At 40.7% G+C, this 19,365-nt stretch overlaps 1 protein-coding gene across 4 annotated transcripts in view; it reads left to right on the top strand.

Moving 5' to 3' along the window:
• KIF1A (kinesin family member 1A) overlaps positions 1–19,365 on the top strand; it is a 123,561-nt gene that overhangs the window by 54,453 nt on the left and 49,743 nt on the right. For all 4 annotated transcript variants that reach the window (XM_044288680.1, XM_044288678.1, XM_044288677.1 and 1 more), the window contains exons 15-22: positions 1,422–1,497; positions 11,283–11,362; positions 13,292–13,398; positions 14,885–14,968; positions 16,291–16,471; positions 16,609–16,681; positions 18,137–18,230; positions 18,449–18,597. In XM_044288680.1, the coding sequence (XP_044144615.1) occupies positions 1,422–1,497; positions 11,283–11,362; positions 13,292–13,398; positions 14,885–14,968; positions 16,291–16,471; positions 16,609–16,681; positions 18,137–18,230; positions 18,449–18,597 (844 nt within the window). The remainder of the gene's footprint in view (positions 1–1,421; positions 1,498–11,282; positions 11,363–13,291; positions 13,399–14,884; positions 14,969–16,290; positions 16,472–16,608; positions 16,682–18,136; positions 18,231–18,448; positions 18,598–19,365) is intronic.

Below are 19,365 nucleotides of genomic sequence, written 5' to 3'. Positions count from 1 at the left end.
CGGATCCGCAATACACAGGCATTTTTGCATGTGCATTCCGCATCATGGATGCGGACCCATTCACTTCAATGGGTCCGCAAATCCGGAGATGCAGGATGGTGCGGAACGGGAGCATGGAACGGAGCCCTACGGAAGCACTATGGAGTGCTTCCATGGGGTTTCGTCCTGTACTTCCATTCCGCAAAAGGATAGAACATGTCCTATCTTATTGCGGAACGGCCGGATCGCAAACCCATTAAAGTGGTGGGTTTTGGTGCATTGCAGGCCGCAGCGTGGCCACGGGGCGCACACATTCGTGTGCAAGAGGCCTCAAAAGTACTTTTGGGTCTCTGAAAAGTTTTGTTCTATAAAAATCTTCCTATTACACTCCCTACACTGTCTGTCCCTTCCTATGCACAGCTCTCCCTAACAGTGAGCAATTTAGCACAGGTTACGCTACAAACATATATTGCTGCTGTCACACACAATAGTCCTTACAAGGACTTTTGGGTCTCTGAAACATTTTGGTACCCCAAAAATATTAGATTACACTCTCTGTCCCTTTCTATGCTCAGCTCTTCCTGACTACAAATTAGCGTATATAGCACCCGATGACGCGTTCCGGCCAGCCAATCACTGTAATACCAGTAGCCAAGATGGCTACTGGCATTACAATCAGGGCAATACTTATCTGCACTTTTATTGGCTGCGGAGCAGACTCGAGCATGGAGCTCGAGCACATGCGGTACTCGGCCGAGTACCGCCATATGCCGAGCATCGAGATGCTCGAGCTGAACAGATGTTCGGCCGAGCATGCTCGATCATCACTAGTTATTATCCATATTGCTTCCTTTGCTGGCTGGATTCATTTTTCCATCATTATACACTGCTTGTTTCCATGGTTACAGACCACCCTGTGATCCATCAGTGGTGGCCGTGCTTGCACACTATAGAAAAAAGCGTCAGCCTCTCTGGTGGCCGGGACCATGGGAGCGCACATAGGCTGGTGCTTTTTCCTATGTTACTATGTTGTGCATGACCACCACTGATGGATTGCAAGGTGGTCTGTAACCATGGAAACAAGCAGTGTATAATGTGATGGAAAAATGAATCCAGCCAGCAAAGGAGGCAATATGGATAATACCAACACATTAGTAAGTATCTTGTATTAACTTTCTCTACATGATAAATGCCACTTACTGAAGTGAGACAACCTTTAACAGGCCGAGCTAAACGTGAAGTAACTGATACAATCCTGACTAGAAAGCTCCTCTTTCAGACGGCAAGCTAATTCCCTCTGCTGAGTCAGAACATAAATAACTTAACAGTGCCACCTACAGACAGCTTTTTGGAATACATTCAGAGCATGAACAGAATAAATAACATCTGGGGTACTGCATGTGTGTCTGTCTGATATTATGTTTGTCTTCTTGTTCATACAGAGAGGCCTTACTGGCAGAGATGGGGGTTGCCATGAGAGAGGATGGAGGAACACTTGGAGTGTTTTCACCAAAAAAGGTACATTTAAGAATTTCTGTGACCCCTATTGATGTCCAACTTCTCTATTTTACTTTATTTGCTATATATACACTGAACAAAAATATAAACGCAACACTTTCGGTTTTGCTCCCATTTTGCATGAGCTGAGCTCAAAGATCAGAAACATTTTCTACATACACAAGACCCATTACTCTCAAATATTGTTCACACATCTGTCTAAATCTGTGTTCATCATGCTCAATGGGTGACATGTCCGGTGAGTATGCTGGCCATGCAAGAACTGGGATGTTTTCAGCTTCCAGGAATTGTGTACAGATCCTTGCAATGTGGGGCCGTGCATTATCATACTGCAACATGAGGTGATGGTCGTGGATGAATGGCACAACAATGGGTCTCAGGATCTCGTTGCGGTATCTCTGTGCATTCAAAATGCCATCAATAAAATGCACCTGTGTTCGTTGTCCATAACATACGCCTGCCCATACCATAACCCCACCGCCACCATGGGACACTCAATTCACAACGTTGACGTCAGCAAACCGCTCACCCACATGACGCCACACACGCCGTGAACAGTGAAAACCGGGAATCATCCGTGAACAGAACGCCTCTCCAACGTGCCAGACGCCATTGAATGTGAGCATTTGCCCACTCAAGTCGGTTACGACGACGAACTGCAGTCAGGTCCAGACCCCGATGAGGACGACGAGCATGCAGATGAGCTTCCCTGAGGCGGTTTCTGACAGTTTGTGTAGAATTTCTTTGGTTATGCAAACCGATTGTTGCTGCAGCTGTCCGGGTGGCTAGTCTCAGACGATCATGGAGGTGAACATGCTGGATGTGGAGGTCCTGGGCTGGTGTGTTTACATGTGGTCTGCAGGTGTGAGGCCGGTTGGATGTACTGCCAAATTCTCTGAAACGCCTTTGCAGACGGCTTATGGTAGAGAAATGAACATTCATTGCACGGGCAACAGCTCTGGTAGACATTCCTGCAGTCAGCATGCCAATTGCACGTTCCCTCAAACATTGCGACATCTGTGACATTGTGCTGTGATCAAACTGCACATTTCAGAGTGGTCTTTTATTGTGGGCAGTCTAAGGCACACCTGTGCAATATTTATGCTGTCTAAAATCAGCACCTTAATATGCCACACCTGTGAGGTGGAGATTTTGTGAACAATATTTGAGAGTAATGGGTCTTTTGTGTATGTAGAAAATGTTTCAGATCTTTGAGTTCAGCTCATGCAAAATGGGAGCAAAACCGAAAGTGTTGCGTTTATATTTTTGTTCAGTGTACATATATATTCATAAGCCACTGCCTAATTCTTAAGTGGCGTATGGCCATAGCAGCTATGTACAGAAACTGGCCATATACAGCTTTACTTTCACAAATAGGTCACTGCTAATAGATACACATTAATTTACTGGTAGATAATTCTGGAAATACATAGTAAAGACATGGTAACTGGTATCTACCATTGCTGGATGTCAATGGTTAATAAATCATATGAAAATCATACGGTAATTATTTAAAGAGGACCTTTCATCTGTCCAAACATTGTGAACTAAGTATCATGACATGTACAGCGGCGCCCAGGGATCTCACTACACTTACTATTATCCCTGGGCACCGCTCCGTTCTCCCGTTATGTCCTCCGGTATGTTCGGGGACTTGGTTATAGTAGGCGGAGACTTAGGGGACTTGGTTATAGTAGGCGGTGTCTGCCCTTGTTCTGCTGGGCGTCTCCTTCTCCTAGGCTGTAGCGCTGGCCAATCGCAGCGCAGAGCTCACAGCCTAGGAGGTTTTTTCTCCCAGCCTGTGAGCTCTGCGATGCGATTGGCCAGTGCTACAGCCTAGGAGAAGGAGACGCCCAGCAGAACAAGGGCAGACTCTGCCTACTGTAACCAAGTCCCCGAACATACCGGAGGACATAACGGGAGAACGGAGCGGCGTCCAGGGATAATCGTAAGTGCAGTGAGATCCCTGGGCACCGCTGTACATGTCATGATACGTAGTTCACAATGTTTGGACCGATGAAAGGTCCTCTTTAAATTGTTAGCAGGCACACTTGCAGTTGGAGTAACGTATTATTTATTAAACCAATTAAAATAAACCCACACATATAAGATAAATTAAATATAAAGCAAGTTAATATAATATCGTGTACATAAGATCTCGTACATAAAGCAGCATGAGTGGTCCCATACCTTATTTGAGGATTGAACTGACACCCTGTTGTCTGTATCATTGGTTCATCTGGATATGGAAGATTTTAATTAATTAATAATACTCATTGATTCATGCTGCTAATCTGAATTCTCATACTGTTATTGAACTGGAGGAATACAACTATATATGCTGCTAATTTGAATCCCTATGCTGCTAATTTGATTTCTCATGCTGCTTTATATACGAGATCTTATGTACACGATATTATATTAACTTGCTATATATTTAATTTAACAATTTAAATAATTTGTATTTACCTACTGGACTGGGTGTGCCAATAGCAGCTGCACCTTTACCGTCCTACCCTCGGTTGAGCAACCCAATAACTTTTTTATTCATATGAAAATCATACATCTTCTGTGGGCATCTGAAGGTGTTAAAGGTGTTACCCTGTATTGGAAAAAAGTCACTTACAAAATGTCTAGCTATTGTAACAGTGCATACAACTCTTTAAATGGATTCTTTATCATAAATGCTGCCCAATCAGTAGCCCTACGGCAGATGTGATTCTGCTCCTAGTTTTATAAAGAGTGTTAAAGGAAACATAAATAATTAATATTTTGTGTTAATATCAATAATGAATATTCAAAATAACTGCTATACTGTACTACAGTGCCGACTACTACTACAATAAATGACCACAAGCTGTACTATGAATAATAAAAGGATTTTATTAAAACCATTACAAGCTCTACAGTCTAATTATTGCTATAACTATATACATTTATATCAAAGGACATATAAATATATATACTTATAGTCGCACACAGTAATATATTAAACACACTACAACACAGCAATATAATAATACGCCTAACTACACTACACAATACAATACCAATTCCACCCCACAATCTAACTAAGCATACCACTTACATACACACATAAATATCAGCAGCAGCCCACCCAATCTGGCTCTAGACTGTCCATATGGGATTCAAGGGGTTAAAAACAATATGGAATGGGTCACGGGGTATGCACTGCAAGGACAGGCTAATGCAGAACAGGGGGTATCCTTGTTCCACTCCCCACATCCAGGACAAACAAGACAGCAGAGGTTTTGTGGGCTATGGCAGGGGTCAAAGGGTTAAAGGCACTGTGCAGGGGTTAATGCTGGGAAAGGAGGGTGGTACAGGGGTTAATACAGGGCTAGGGGTTTCAGGGGTTAATCTGCAGGATTATAGGGAGTGGATAGGAGGCAGGGCAGGGCCACTTAGGCTGCTTTCAGACTCGCGTTTTGGCTTTCCATTTGTGAGATCCGTAAGCCAATGGGGACGGATCCGTTTTCTCTGACACAATCTGGCACAATAGAAAACGGATCCGTCTCCTATTGACTTTCATATATATAGACATGTATGCTGACAAAGGGGCATACATACATCTATATATACATACACACACAACCTGGACAGACCCATATACTGGGCCCACATATGTGTCCACTGGCCATACAGGGACTATATATATATTCAAATATCACCCTTCCCTCTACAAAGAGTAATGAAAATGACATCAAATCTGAAATGTTCTAGATGTTATCTTGTAGTAGTTTTTGTTTTTCGTTTAAAAACATTTACAATAATTCTCTGTTGATAACATTATTGATATTTTCACTCATAATCATTTTGTATTATTTTAAGATATATTATGCTATGTTCAGTGTAAGGCCCCAGTCACATGCTGTATCAGCCTCTGTTTGACGTACTGTATCCAACTGTAAAGTGCCCAATAATACCTTTGAGAGAAGGCTGTGACATATCGGCGTACAATGGGATAAATCATCTATGGGTCCCATATGTTTTTTTTTTTTACTCTATACTGTTGTAGAGAATTGCATAGTCTACTGCGTTATTCCATACCGTTTTATCAATATATACTATTACACTCCTTTGGTCTCGGTCAGGTGTCTGGAGCTGAGTAGATACGTTTTGCAGCTCAAACGCTAAGCATACATTACTGCGAGCAGGACAGTAGTAGTTTATAAGATAGATAACGGCTCTCCCTGAGAAGTGTCTAGCAGCCAATTCTATCTATCATGTCTAGTTACACATTTGATTTAGTGTAAGTTGCATGACAACATGGAAGACGGATATTCTGCAATTATCAAATTTTTGGCTCACATTCACATATGCATTTTCAGTGCTGTTTGTGATACAGTTTTTCTAACCAAAGGAGTGGATTCAAAATGAAGAAATCATAAATAAAGGACATCTACTTCCCATTTTTTGTACCTGCTCCTGTTTTTGGATCCAAGAAGTACAGTACATATGGGAATGCATCCTTATATTATACAGTGTATAACTGATTTGCCTACTGTACCAAGCGATATGATTTGCAAGCTTTCCTCCACTGCTGTTGTGGTACATTCAGTAGATCATACCTTTTCCTTAGACACTGTTTTAGTCCGTTCTGCTCTAACTTAACAGAAGGAAACAGCCTAATCTTTAGTTGCAGTAATTTCCGCAGCACAGTATCATCCAAGTGCCAGAAAACTGTACTTGTGTTCTGTGTCTTAAAGGGGTTATCCCATAAGCAATGAAAACAATTAAAACATAATACACACTTAGAAGCAGCCCTGTACCTTACATGGATCCAGATATATCTTATGCATTGCACTAATTACTCTGCTAGATTTATTTCAAGCTGCCAGCTTAGGGAGCGTGCACTTTCTCAGGGGGCGTGTCATTTCAACTGGTGCAGTTGAAGGACGGAACTGAGCATGTGCGTCCATCCCAGTGAGCAGGACAGAGAAATTAGAACAAGAGCAAACAGCAGGTGTCGCTATACAGCTAGAGTTTAGTGAATAACTCAATGACTATACTAATTTTCCTATTACATGCATTATTCAGTTCCATCTGCTGGTTTAAAAAATGTAGAATATTTTGGATGGGACATCCCCTTTAAGTGTTTTAATCCCCATTGCCCTCAAGTTGGCTGCACATTTTTCAGACATTGAATGGCAGGATCTTATTCCAATTGGCTTTCATGAATGAAAGACCAAATTGGACAAGCAACTTATTTTGCCCATCAGGCAAATGTGAAACACATGATTCCATACATTTTTGGTATTGTATATCTGGTGGGTATCCTGCTTCTTTGATGGTCTACATAAGCCAATATTTTACTAATTGTCACTCTTGGTCGGCACCTTATTGTTTAGATCCAAATACCAAGTGGGACTTGTCAAAAATAAATTCGGATGTTGACATATTTCTCATACATTTAACCATGATATGTCTACGTCTATGACACATAAACCATTGAATACTGAAGAATATTGCATATTGCATCTTTAAGGCAACTGAGTCAACTCTTAGGATGGACAAATTGGACAAAGAACTGTCCACTTGATGAATGGCAAAATACATATTTTCAATTTTGACACACGAGTGAGAGACAGGATTGGCACCCAATTCCCATTCATGGACCACTTTATTTTTGCCACTAATATTGTAATAATTACAGGATATAAATTCCTTCACAAGCAATTCTTTCTGCTTCAATGCACCTGAAGAAAATGAAACAACTACTAAGCAGTACTACTAAACCCTGTGTAGTCAGATCCCCCAGTTACCTGTTCCTCCATCTGTTACCTGCAATTTGCTAACCTACCAAATGTATGTTAGATACAATTAGGGGGAAGATATGAGTATGAAGGCAAGATCAGACTTCACAAGGTTTGTTTGTAGTCTGTTACCATAGAAACATAGAGTAGTGCCTGAAAGTTTGAGATCCCTTCAGATTTTTTTTTACATTTTTGCATACATTTGACCTAAAAATACATCATATTTTCACACAAGTAGCTAAAGATAACCAAATGAAAAACATGAGTCAAAAATATTACATTTGGTAATTTATTTTTTTGAGGAAAATTAGCCAATATCACATGTCTGTGAGTGGCAAAAATAGGAGAATCTTTGCTTTCAGTATCTGGTGTGACCCCCTTGTGCAGAAATAACTGCAACCAAAAATTTCTGGTAATTGTTAACTAGTCCTGCACATCAGCTTGGTGGAATTTTAGCCCATTCCGCCATAAAAAAACAACTTCCAGTCTGTTAAGCTGGTTTCCTCCCACAAACTCCTTGCTTTCACAACCTTTCTATTGGATGAAGATCAGGACTTGGACGTGGCTATTCCAAGACTTTAACTTTATTCTTCTTTAACCATTCTTTGGTAGAACAATGTGTGCTTAGGTTCATTGTCTTGCTGCATGACTCACATTCTCTTGAGATTCAGCTCACGAACAGATGTCCTGACATTTTACTTTAGAATTTGCTGAAATAATTCAGAATTTATTGGATCATTGTGTATTATTATGGGATCTAAGTTTAGGAAAAATAGACTTAAGATGACTTGGGTGCAAAAAGAGTGTACTAAACTATGATATATTATATATATCAAAAAGTATACAAAGATAAAGTAACGTAACAGTCACCGAAAGCTGTGAAAATAGGCCTGCTCCACTTCAACCAGAGCCCAACATGGCACTTGGCCAACACCCATATGATACAAAGAGAGGTGGAATTTCTTAAATGATCCTGAGGAAGACCCAAAAAAAATTCACCAGCACTGAGCCGGAGGATCCAATTGGCTGTCCGTCAAGACACTGGACGATCCTAGACCCAAATTAAGGCCCTTACTGGTGCTGACTGCAGCCCCATAACCATCAGACGGCATCTGAGACTGAAGGACTTCAAAAACAAAAAAAACGTCTTCAAAGACCTCATCTCCTTGAACGCCACAGAACTGCTCGTTTGGACTTTGCAAGAGAGCGCCAAACATGGGACATTCAAAGGTGGAAGAAAGTTTTATTCTCTGATGAGAAAAAATGTAACCTTGATGGTCCTGATGGTTTCCAACGTTACTGGCATGACAAGCAGATCCCACCTGAGATGTTTTCTACGCGCCACAGTGGAGGGGGCGCCATAATGGTCTGGGGTGATTTTTCCTTCAGTGGAACAATGGAGCTTCAGGAAGTTCAGGGGTTGCAGAGAGCATTCCTCATGACTGAGGGCCCTCGTCTGTGTGGTAACGACTGGGTTTTTCAACAGGACAACGCTACAGTACACAATGCCCGCAGAACAAGGGGCTTCTTCCAGGAGAATAACATCACTCTTTTGGCTCATCCTGCGTGTTCCCCTGATCTAAATCCAATTGAGAACCTTTGGGGATGAATGGCAAGGGAAGTTTACAAAAATGGACAACTATTCCAGACAGTAGATGGCCTTTGTGCGGCCATCTTCACCACTTGGAGAAATGTTCCCACTCACCTCATGGAAACGCTTGCACCAAGCATGCCGAAACGAATTTTAAAAGTGATCAACAATAACGGTGGAGCTACTCATTACTGAGTTCATGTTTTGAAGTTGGATTTCGGTTTTAGGGGGGTTTCGTTTTTTTTTGGAGGTGTGGTCCTAAACTTTTGATCAGGTGAAAAACAGCCTGTTTCAGTTTATTCGTTGTTTTCATTAAATTAAATGCTCAAAAAATGTTTTGTCTCACTCCCATTTCTTCTTGTTGCATGTTGAAGCTCTACTTGGAACCCTGTTAAGATCCAGCCATGCTAAATATGATTTTTGCCCTTTTTCAAGTGGTCTTAAACCTTTGATCAGGACTGTATCTTACCCTGTCTTCAATGGAACTGAGCTCTTTGTTCCATAGCTAAGTGTTTTCTAGTCTTCTAGCCCCTCCTAGCCCCACCTAAAGGACAGTACGCATGTACAGTTACTTTATACTGCCGGAATGTGGCTAGGTATCAGACATCTCTAACCACTTACGTTACAAGGAATTAAGGGGAAAACACCAATTAATACATGATTCCATCATTGTTGGCAATCAAATGAGTCCCAAATGCAGCAAAACAGGCCCAAACCATGGTACTCATACCACTGACTTTCAAAAATGGGATGAGGTTTTTATGCTGGAATGCAGTGTTTTCCTTTCTCCAAAAATAACACATTCTCATTTATTTTTTATTTTTTATTCTTTTGGTCTCATCTATCCAAAAACATTGTTCCAGTAGCCTTTTGGTTTGTCCTGATGATCTTTAGCAAACTGCACATGGGCAGAAGTATTCTTTTTTTCAGAGGATCAGCTGTCTCCTTGCAATCCTGCCATGAGCAACATTGTTGTTCAGTGAACTCCTTATGGTGGACACATGAACATTAACATTAATTAATGTGAGAGAGGCCTTTAGTTGCTTAGAGGTTACCTTAAGTTCCTTGGCTCTTGGCCTGATTGTTCATGGGGAAGGTAATAATGGTCTTGAATTTCCCCAATTTATACACAATTTGTATGACTGTGAAATGTTGGAGTCCAAACTTTTTAGATATGGTTTTGCTACACTTTTTAGCCTGAGAATCAACAACACTTCTGAGGTCCTCAGAAATCTCTTTTATTTTTGCCATGATACACTTCCATAAACATGTTGGGAAGATCAGACTTTGAGAGATCCCTGCTCCTTATATAAAACCGGTTACCCAGTCACACCTGATTGCCATCCCATTGATTGAAAACACCTGACTCTAATTCACTTTCAAATTATCTGCTAATCCTAAAGGTTCACTTACTTTTGCTTTCACAAACATGTGATATTGGATCATTTTCTTTAGTAAATAAATGTCCAAGTCTAAATTTTTTACTTTGATTTGATTAGTTTGATTTGATTATCTTTGCTTTTAGGACTTGTTTAAAATTTGATGCAGTTTTAGGTCAAATTTATGCAAAGTTATAGAAAATTCAGAAACTTTCGAGCACCACTGTATAGACCTGCATAGGAGCTGCAGAAACACAAGAGGAAGTGTATTAAACATATGCCTTATTAATTGTCCTAATGAATCTAAAAAACTTCAGTTGTGAAGGTGTACATAGTCTAAGGTTCTGAATGTTTATGTTGTCATTATGTTATTTACTTTGCCTTTTGTTCCAATCACTCACATTCTCATTCCATGGGATTATCAGATCAACACGGCACCTCTGGAAATGTATTCAGAACTTGTTGGGGTTTATTCCCCAAAAGAGGTTGGTGCAGGTTTGATGTGCTCTTCTACCTCCCAGCCTCTTCTTCAGTGCATGCATAATACAATGAATGCCAAATGTCATCAGTATATTTACTCTGATCTATTCTTTGTACAGTTTGAACTATTATGAACCTCATTTTTAAAGATGGTTCCTTGGGCTTTAAAGATGTCAGATTAGTGGGGATTCTGACTCCTAGCACAGCATCTGATCAGGACAGAGCAGCAGAGAGCTGCAATAACAGGCACTACCACTACAAAATGTACAGAGCTGTGCTTGGTAAATAATGAAAAGGATGTGGCTCATCAATGGGGGTTCCGGGAGGTGGATCCCCACCAATGTGATACTCATAGCTTTTACCAAGATATAGCCTTTTCTAAATCATAACCTCTTGGTGCCTCAATATAGTTGCACCATACTTTCCATCTTTTTCTTTTTCTTGTAAACAGAAGTTTGATTGCTATGTTTTGCTATTGCATTCTAATATACTATTAGGTCTACTATTCAATGGCTATTGTATCTTATTAAATTCTATGTCTTTACATATGTTCTTCAGACTCCTCACCTTGTAAATCTCAATGAAGATCCTCTGATGTCGGAATGTCTATTATATTACATTAAAGATGGAATTACAAGGTGAGTACAGACATAAGTTTACAGCAGAGAGAGCTGGAAGGAACTGGTCACCAGCCCGTTGGGAGTCACAGGATTCCTGTTCTCCAAGGCCAGACCTAGCAATGAAACTACTTAGGTTAGTAATTCTGGCTAGCAAATCCAGTGGAGTACAACCTGCTAGAATTCTACAGCCGTAATCCAGTAAAAATGCAGAGAACTGGCCAGACAGGAACCGTTGCATGCTGCGGTTTGTGTTCAGCCGATTCCTGGCATTCTCTGCCGGAACTGGAAGCCAGATCACAATGACGCAGATGTAAAAGTAGCCATATCAGTAATTGTCTAACTACAATCGTGAAACTGAATCACTGCTGTTTCATGATGATGAGTCTGTGGACAGAAGTAGCTGGATTCTGCATTGTCTAGAGCAGTGGTTCTCAACCTTTCTAAAGCCGTGACCCCTTAATACAGTTCCTCATGTTGTGGTGACCCCCAACCATTACATTTTTTTCCTTGCTACGTCATAACTAATTTTGCTACTGTTATGAATTGTAATATAAATATCTGATATGCAGGATGTATTTTTGTAAACCAAATAAATAACTTTAAAATAAATAATAAACAACAAATACCCCCTGAAAAATAAATCAGTGGTGCGCACAGTACCCCTCAAAAAAATAACTCAGTGAAGCTCACAGTAACCTCCCCCCCCCCCCCCCAAAAAAAAAAAAAAAAAATCAGTGGTGCTCAGGGTACCCCTCAAATAAATAAATAAGTGGTGCTTCAAGTCCCCCCCCCCCCCCAAATAAATAAATCAGAAGTGCTCAGGGTCCCCCAAATAAATAAATCAGCGGGGCTTCAGGTCTCCCCCAAATAAATAAATCAGCGGTGCTCAGGGTCCCCCAAATAAATAAATCAGCGGTGCTTCAGGTCCCCCCAAAAAAATTAAGCCTTGCTCAGCCAAATAATTAAAATAAAATTAGCCAGGCTCAGCCAGGCTCAATTAAATCATTGGTGGCAGTGGTGCTCAGTGGTGCTCATTAACGAAAAAACTCGGACCTCAGCAGACAGGCGGCCTGACTTACCCGTCCAGACGTCAGGCTCCTTCAAGCACAGGCAGTGATAGGACATCACTTCCTGTGTGCGAGGATAAGGGGCCGCTGCCGTTGTGCGGGCGACCCACAATAGAAAGCCTCAGACGACCCCCCCCCCCCGGAAAGGGCCGATCGACCCACAAAGGGGTCGCGACCCCTAGGTTGAGAACCGCTGGTCTAGAGCTTTTTGCTCAGATTCTGTCAAATGCAAAACCGATAGGAAAACATCTTACAGTTCATATGGATAATTAACCAAAACATTCAGAGCTTCTCAAGGGGGTTTTCTGGCTTCTGTATATTGATGACCTATACTCAGAATTGTGTCTATTAAGTTTGAGACAGCACGCCAAAGGGATGATTTCAAAAACTCTGCATTCATTCAAATTTCAACACCAGTGGAAAATTTATTACAACATTTCGGGCCCAATATTGGTGCCCTTCTTCATTCTGTTGGGAATTCAGAATCATGGCGTGAATTGGTCAGAATTGGTCATGAATACCAGACTGGTGGGGGTCCAGTACCCCGCACACCCACCGCTCAGACCCCCACCAATCTTCAATCCAACTGAGCAATGCTTTCACTTATTGAAGACAAAATGGATACCAGACTGCCAAATATATTGGTCGAGGCACTACTAAGGTACTGTATTCAACAAATACGAGGCATCCTATACGCACAAAGAAGCAGCACTGAAGACAACTGCAGTAAAGGCCTAGCAAAGCATGAGGAAATGCTGATGTCCATTGGTGCAGACATCAGGCAAGCATTTGCTGGAAAAATATCCCATCCAAGTATTAAAAATAATGTATGTCTGGGCACTTGACATATGCATTATTTTTTCCTATTGTTTTGTGGCAGAGTTGGACGTTTGGATATAGAGAGGAGACAGGACATTGTCCTCAGTGGACATTTTATTCGTGATGAGCACTGTATTTTCCGGAGTGATATCATGCCTTGCGGGTCAGGTAATACAATCAAATAATTTGTTTTGCAAACTTGTTTTTAAATAGAATATGGCAAACATTACTGTAGTAAAAAAAATAAAAAAAATACTTGTTAATTATAGTGCTTGAAAAGCACTATATGGTTAGTCCTCATATTCTTATATATTTATTATAGCGCTTTAAAAGCACCATATTGTTATTCCTCACATCTTATACAGTATATTATTTATTATTCCTCATATCATACAGTATATTTATTGTTTATTATTCCTCATCTTATATATAATTTATTTATTCCTCTGCAGTTTTCTGAAAATAATACAGCCCGAACCGCTTAATATACAGAGTCCGTTCAAACTGTGTTTCGAAGCTCTCGTTGCGGAGTGGTGTGCCGTTTATTTTTGGAGTCGATCAGATTTGTTGTTTTTAATAAATTTACATATTAAAAAATAAATTCCCTATAGAAATGAATGGAAGAATTCTGCGATTAATACGGCCCGAACTGCTTAACGAACAGACTCCATTCAAACTGTGTTTCGAAGCTCTCATTGCTCAGAAGTGTGCTATATATTTTTGGAGTCGTTCAGATTTGTCATTTTTAATAAATTTACATTTAAAAACAAAAATATTCCCCATAGAAAGGAATGGCAGAGATCTGCGGTTAATACAGTTAGTACTGCTTAACAAACAGACTCTGTTCAAACTGTGTTTCGAATCTCTCGGCGCTGAGAGGTGTGCTATGTATTTCTGGAGTCGTTCGGATTTGTCGTTTTTAATACACTTTCGATAAAAAATTAAAAATTCCCTAAAGTAATGAATGGCAGAATTCTGCGATTAAAACAGCCTGAACCACTTAACGTGTAGATTTTGTTCGAGCTATATTTGAAGCTATCAGCACTGAGAGGCGTGCTGTGTATTTTTGGAGTCGATCGGATTAATACAGCTCGAACCGCTTAACGCACGTGTGCCGGTATTCACTATAATTCTATATTACTCATACTATGATTTAGACATGCTTGTTGTCAGTATGCACCTCTAGTATTATATTCATGATGTTTAAAATAACACGCCAATCAAACTATTATGCAGAGATTACTGTACACTTTGAACTGTGCCCTTATATGTTACAATTGTACATACTACAATTCAGGCCCATTTGGTGTCAGTATATACTGCACTGATATTTAAGCACTATATTTAAAATAACACACCTTGATACATGTATACACGTATACTTTGAACAGTGCCAGTCATCACTCCAATTCTATATTCTGTATACTATAATTTATATACACTTGGTGTCAGTAAAGACTGCACCTCTAGTTTTATATTCACAATAACACACACTAACCACAGTATTATACATAGATTACTATGTACTTTATGCTTGAACTTCGCCATTACATGTTGAACTCTCTCGATCACACACACAGACTTTCAGCTCTTTTCTAGCACTATGTATTTTCTTTGTGAAATGCACATCTAGTTTTTGTTTCCTCTTTCACAGTTGCAGTGACACTTGAGCCCTGTGAAGGGGCTTGCACATACGTAAATGGGAAGAAAGTGACAGAGCCGTGTGTGCTGAGATCAGGTGGGAATGTCTCCTCCGTACTCAGGCCATATGATGAGTAAGGCATATATGAAGGCTACTTGGAAAGTGAATGTATCTGTTATGAGTATCTAAAGAGATAGATTTTTGTAGGTTAAAACAATAATTCAGAGAACACAATAAGTATAATAAATTCACTGATGAAATTTTTTTGATACAGAGTAAAAAACTAGTGAATGGTTTTCTGTGCTGCTGATCTTAATGATTGATATTCTCAGCTTAGGAACACCACATGAGCACGCTACCTGTGTAGCTATCTGCATTATTCATTGAGTCTTATATTGGCCATGTTATGGTGGTGCTCCGTGCCCGTCACTGTCCCAAGAGCCTAGGCAGGCACGGGCGTTACATTTCTCACTTAGCCTCTGCCTGGCTGCCAGACTCCTGTGTCCCAAGCTGAAGGCCACAGTCTGGCTGGTCTTTTCCTGTGTGTGTATTTGAGAGAATTAATGCTCTTTCTGATTCTGTGCTTAGCTGCTGCTGACCTCACTTCCTTGCCTGTGCAATTGGTCTCTACAGATCTTGCTAGGTCTCTTTAGTTTTCTGGAGCTTATAGAGAACTATAACCTGTTTGTCTGCCTGTGTACCGACCTTGCCTGATTGCTGGATCCTGATCCCGTGCCACTTGCCATGTCCTTTGGATTGTTTCTTGGATTTGCATAAACTCTGCCAGCCCAGACCTCTGCCTATTTCCTGTCTATGTGTATTGCATGTTCCCTTAGTATCTCTGATCCACATGGGTCAGCAGCCAATCACACTAGGACTATTCCAAGGGGTAAAGGCCTGGTGGAGCCATTTATAGATCCTTGTATAGAGGTCAAAGGGTGAAAACCAGGGGTCCACCAGGAAAATGCCCACGGGACAAGCCTAAAGTTAAACAGTTGGTTGTCACAGTGATTCCACAACCTACTGTCTGTAACAGGCCATACATGAGAGATCTGTCTCCCAACACACTCTTTGTGAGGAGAGGGGGTAAGCCAGTGCCAGACACCTCTAGCAGCATTTCTTCTTCTCAAGAATAATCTCAAGAAGAATCAGGCACTTCTAAATTTCCCTAAACATCTGCTGTCAGGGAAAAGTCAAGAGGTCCCCATGCACATTCGATGGTTGGATAATCCTGGCAAAATAACAGTACAGTTGACAGTAGATGACTAGGACAAGGTTTATAGTTGAAATTATTGAACCATAATTACTACAGAAAGGGAAAGCTCAAAGCACTTGTGGATCATGATACCTTTTCCAGCTTTCTCCTAGCTGATATCATGCAAAATATTTCTGCAACTTGACTTAATTTTTCCATGTAGGTAACCGAATCATTATGGGAAAGAGTCATGTATTTCGCTTTAACCACCCTGAACAAGCCCGACAAGAGAGGGAACGTACTCCATGTGCAGAGACTCCCGTAGAACCTGTGGACTGGGCATTTGCCCAGCGGGAGTTACTTGAGAAGCAAGGTATTGACATGAAGCAGGAGATGGAACAAAGGTGAGTCTGCATGTAAAGCAACAGATGGTCGGGAAAATTATTGTTACTCACGTTCACTCATACTTGGTCATCAAGGAGAACCTCCTAGTAATCCTGCATTGTATATTAAAACAATGCTTCTACTTTTTCTCCATCAGACTTCAGGAACTGGAAGATCAGTACAGAAAAGAACGCGAGGAAGCAAATTACCTGCTGGAGCAGCAGAGATTGGTGAGAAGTATTTCAAATGATTTATATGTAGATAGGTTGGTCACTAGGTTAGACTAAAACAGTGGTATAAACTGGAGATTACTTTTTTTTTTTTGCCAGGTAACATTATAATCTCTGCTATCTGTGCTAAGAACATTATATTCCATTTTCTGACAAATTAGGAGCAATTTAAAATGGTCAAGATATAGTATGTATAATGTATTATGAAAGCAGGACACCCAGTTGGAACATGTCCTCCAAAAAATTAACTCTCAGTATATTAGGAGGTTATTATTACTCGTTACAAGTGGTTACAAAGACAGCATCTCTCCATTTGGAGGACCTATTCCATTCTTCATTACACAGACGTTGCATTGTAATGTGCTCTGTGTAATGCTTTATATATCCTGTGGTGGTGCTGCAGGGAAATTGAATATGTATTACCAGCTTTCCTTGGTGGAGTGATCAGTCACGATGTTGTCGTTGAGAATCCTCATGTATTGCTCATTTTTCATGGTGCCGTTTACTGTCATTAGGTTCCCCGGTCCATTGGGTGACATGTTTGACAGTGGGGATGGTGTTCTTTGGGTTGAAGGCTTCTACTTTTTTACGCCAAGTGAAGGAAACATCATTGTGACCAAACAATTGAATTTTTGTTTCATCTGAACCATAACACAGAAGACCAGAAGTCTTCTTCTCTGTCCAGATGAGCTTTTGCAAAGGCCAAGCAAGCTTTTGTGTGCCTTATCTGGAGAAGTGGCGTCCTCCTTGGTCTGCATCCGTGGAACCCAGCAGTGTGCAGTGTCTGTTGGATTGTCTGCCTTGAGACATTGCCACCAGCAGAGCCCAGATTCAGTAGGATGGCCTTGGTGGTGATCCTTGGATTATTTTTCTCTTCTCTAACTATCCTCCTGGCCAGCACAGGTGTCACTTTTGGCTTCCGACCACGTTCTCTGAGATTTTCCACAGTGCGGAACATCTTGTATTTTTTAATAATACTTTGCACTGTAGCACTGGAACTTAAATACATTTAGAAATGGCTTGTAGCCCTTTCCTGACTGTGAGCAGCCACATGAGCGTAGTCCTAGCAGCTCCTTTTTATGTGAACCAACTGCAGTATCTCGCTAGGTCACTCCCCTGTCAGGTCATCCTTTTGGCTTGAGCTCTTATGAATGGTATAGAATTGTCCACAAAAACGTGTGTTGTGGGTATTTAGGCTTGTTTGAGCACTGATTAAAACAGCTGTTCCTATTAATCAGCGTTAATCTAGATAGGTTTTAGAACCAGCGTATGGACTACATTGTGGAAATGAGTATAAGTCAAAATTTGGCAGGAGTATGAATATTTATGGGCAGCACTGTACCACTAAGTCACCATGCCGCCCACCAAACATCCATTTTAGCCTTCACTTTTTGCCACACTTTTCACCCATTATTTTACCTGGAAGCACCCATAATTTATTCTTCTATTCCACAGGATTATGAAAGTCGTCTAGAAGCTCTGCAAAGACAGATGGATTCCAGATATTATACCGAGGTCAATGAGGAGGAGGAAGAACCTGAGGATGATGGTAAAAATACCAAAGTTACCTGCACTGTATCTACATGATCAATCACTTCACATCAAATAGTAGCTGTACACATAAATAGAACTTTCCTACATATTTCTCAAAAGCATCTTTTAGTCTGATCATCATTATCATCATCTTGTAGCACTAATTTATCACAGACAAACTGCTACTCGATGAGAGCCAGGCTATAATTAAAGTCCAATGTGGTTATATTTCAGTTCAGTGGACGGATCAGGAGTATGATTTGGCTCTGTGGGCTTTTCGAAAATGGAAATGGTACCAATTCACATCACTGCGTGACCAGCTCTGGGGCAACGCCATCTTCCTGAAGGAGGCCAATGCAATCAGCGTGGAACTGAAAAAGAAGGTAATACTCATAAGAGACGGGCAGGATCTCACCCAAATTTACAGTATGTCAAATGATATTGTCTTATGTAAGTCTGATTTTCTGTTGGCAATGAAAAACTATTATAGAAAACATTTGGTTTATTTGAAATTTTGCTCATGCATACAGTCATGTGAAAAAATTAGGACACCCTTTGAAAGCATGTGGTTTTTTGTAACATTTTTAATAAAAGGTTATTTCATCTCCGTTTCAACAATACAGAGAGATTAAAGTAATCCAACTAAACAAAGAAAACTGAAGAAAAGTCTTTTCAAGATCTTCTGTAAATGTCATTCTACAAAAAGGCCTATTCTAACTGAGGAAAAAGATAGGACACCCTTGCCCCTAATAGCGAGTGTTACCTCCTTTGGCTGAAATAACTGCAGTGAGACGGTTCTTGTAGCCATCTACCAGTCTTCGACATCGGTCTGAGGAAATTTTACCCCACTCCTCAATGCAGAACTTTTTCAGCTGTGAGATGTTTGAGGGGTTTCTTGCACGTACAGCCCTTTTCAAGTCACCCCACAGCATCTCAATGGGATTCAAATCTGGACTTTGACTTGGCCATTCCAGGACTCTCCATTTCTTCTTTTTCAGCCAATCTTTGGTTGATTTACTAGTATGTTTTGGGTCATTGTCATGTTGCATGGTCCAGTTCCGCTTCAGCTTTAATTTTCTAACTGATGGTCTCACATGTTCTTCAAGCACCTTCTGATACACAGTAGAATTCATCGTGGATTCTATGATGGT

The sequence above is a fragment of the Bufo gargarizans genome, chromosome 4 (assembly GCF_014858855.1).
Source record: "Bufo gargarizans isolate SCDJY-AF-19 chromosome 4, ASM1485885v1, whole genome shotgun sequence".
In the NCBI taxonomy this organism is placed as follows: domain Eukaryota; kingdom Metazoa; phylum Chordata; class Amphibia; order Anura; family Bufonidae; genus Bufo; species Bufo gargarizans.
The sequence above is the reverse complement of the archived record's forward strand: the minus strand, read 5'-3'. Positions and strand labels throughout refer to the sequence as shown.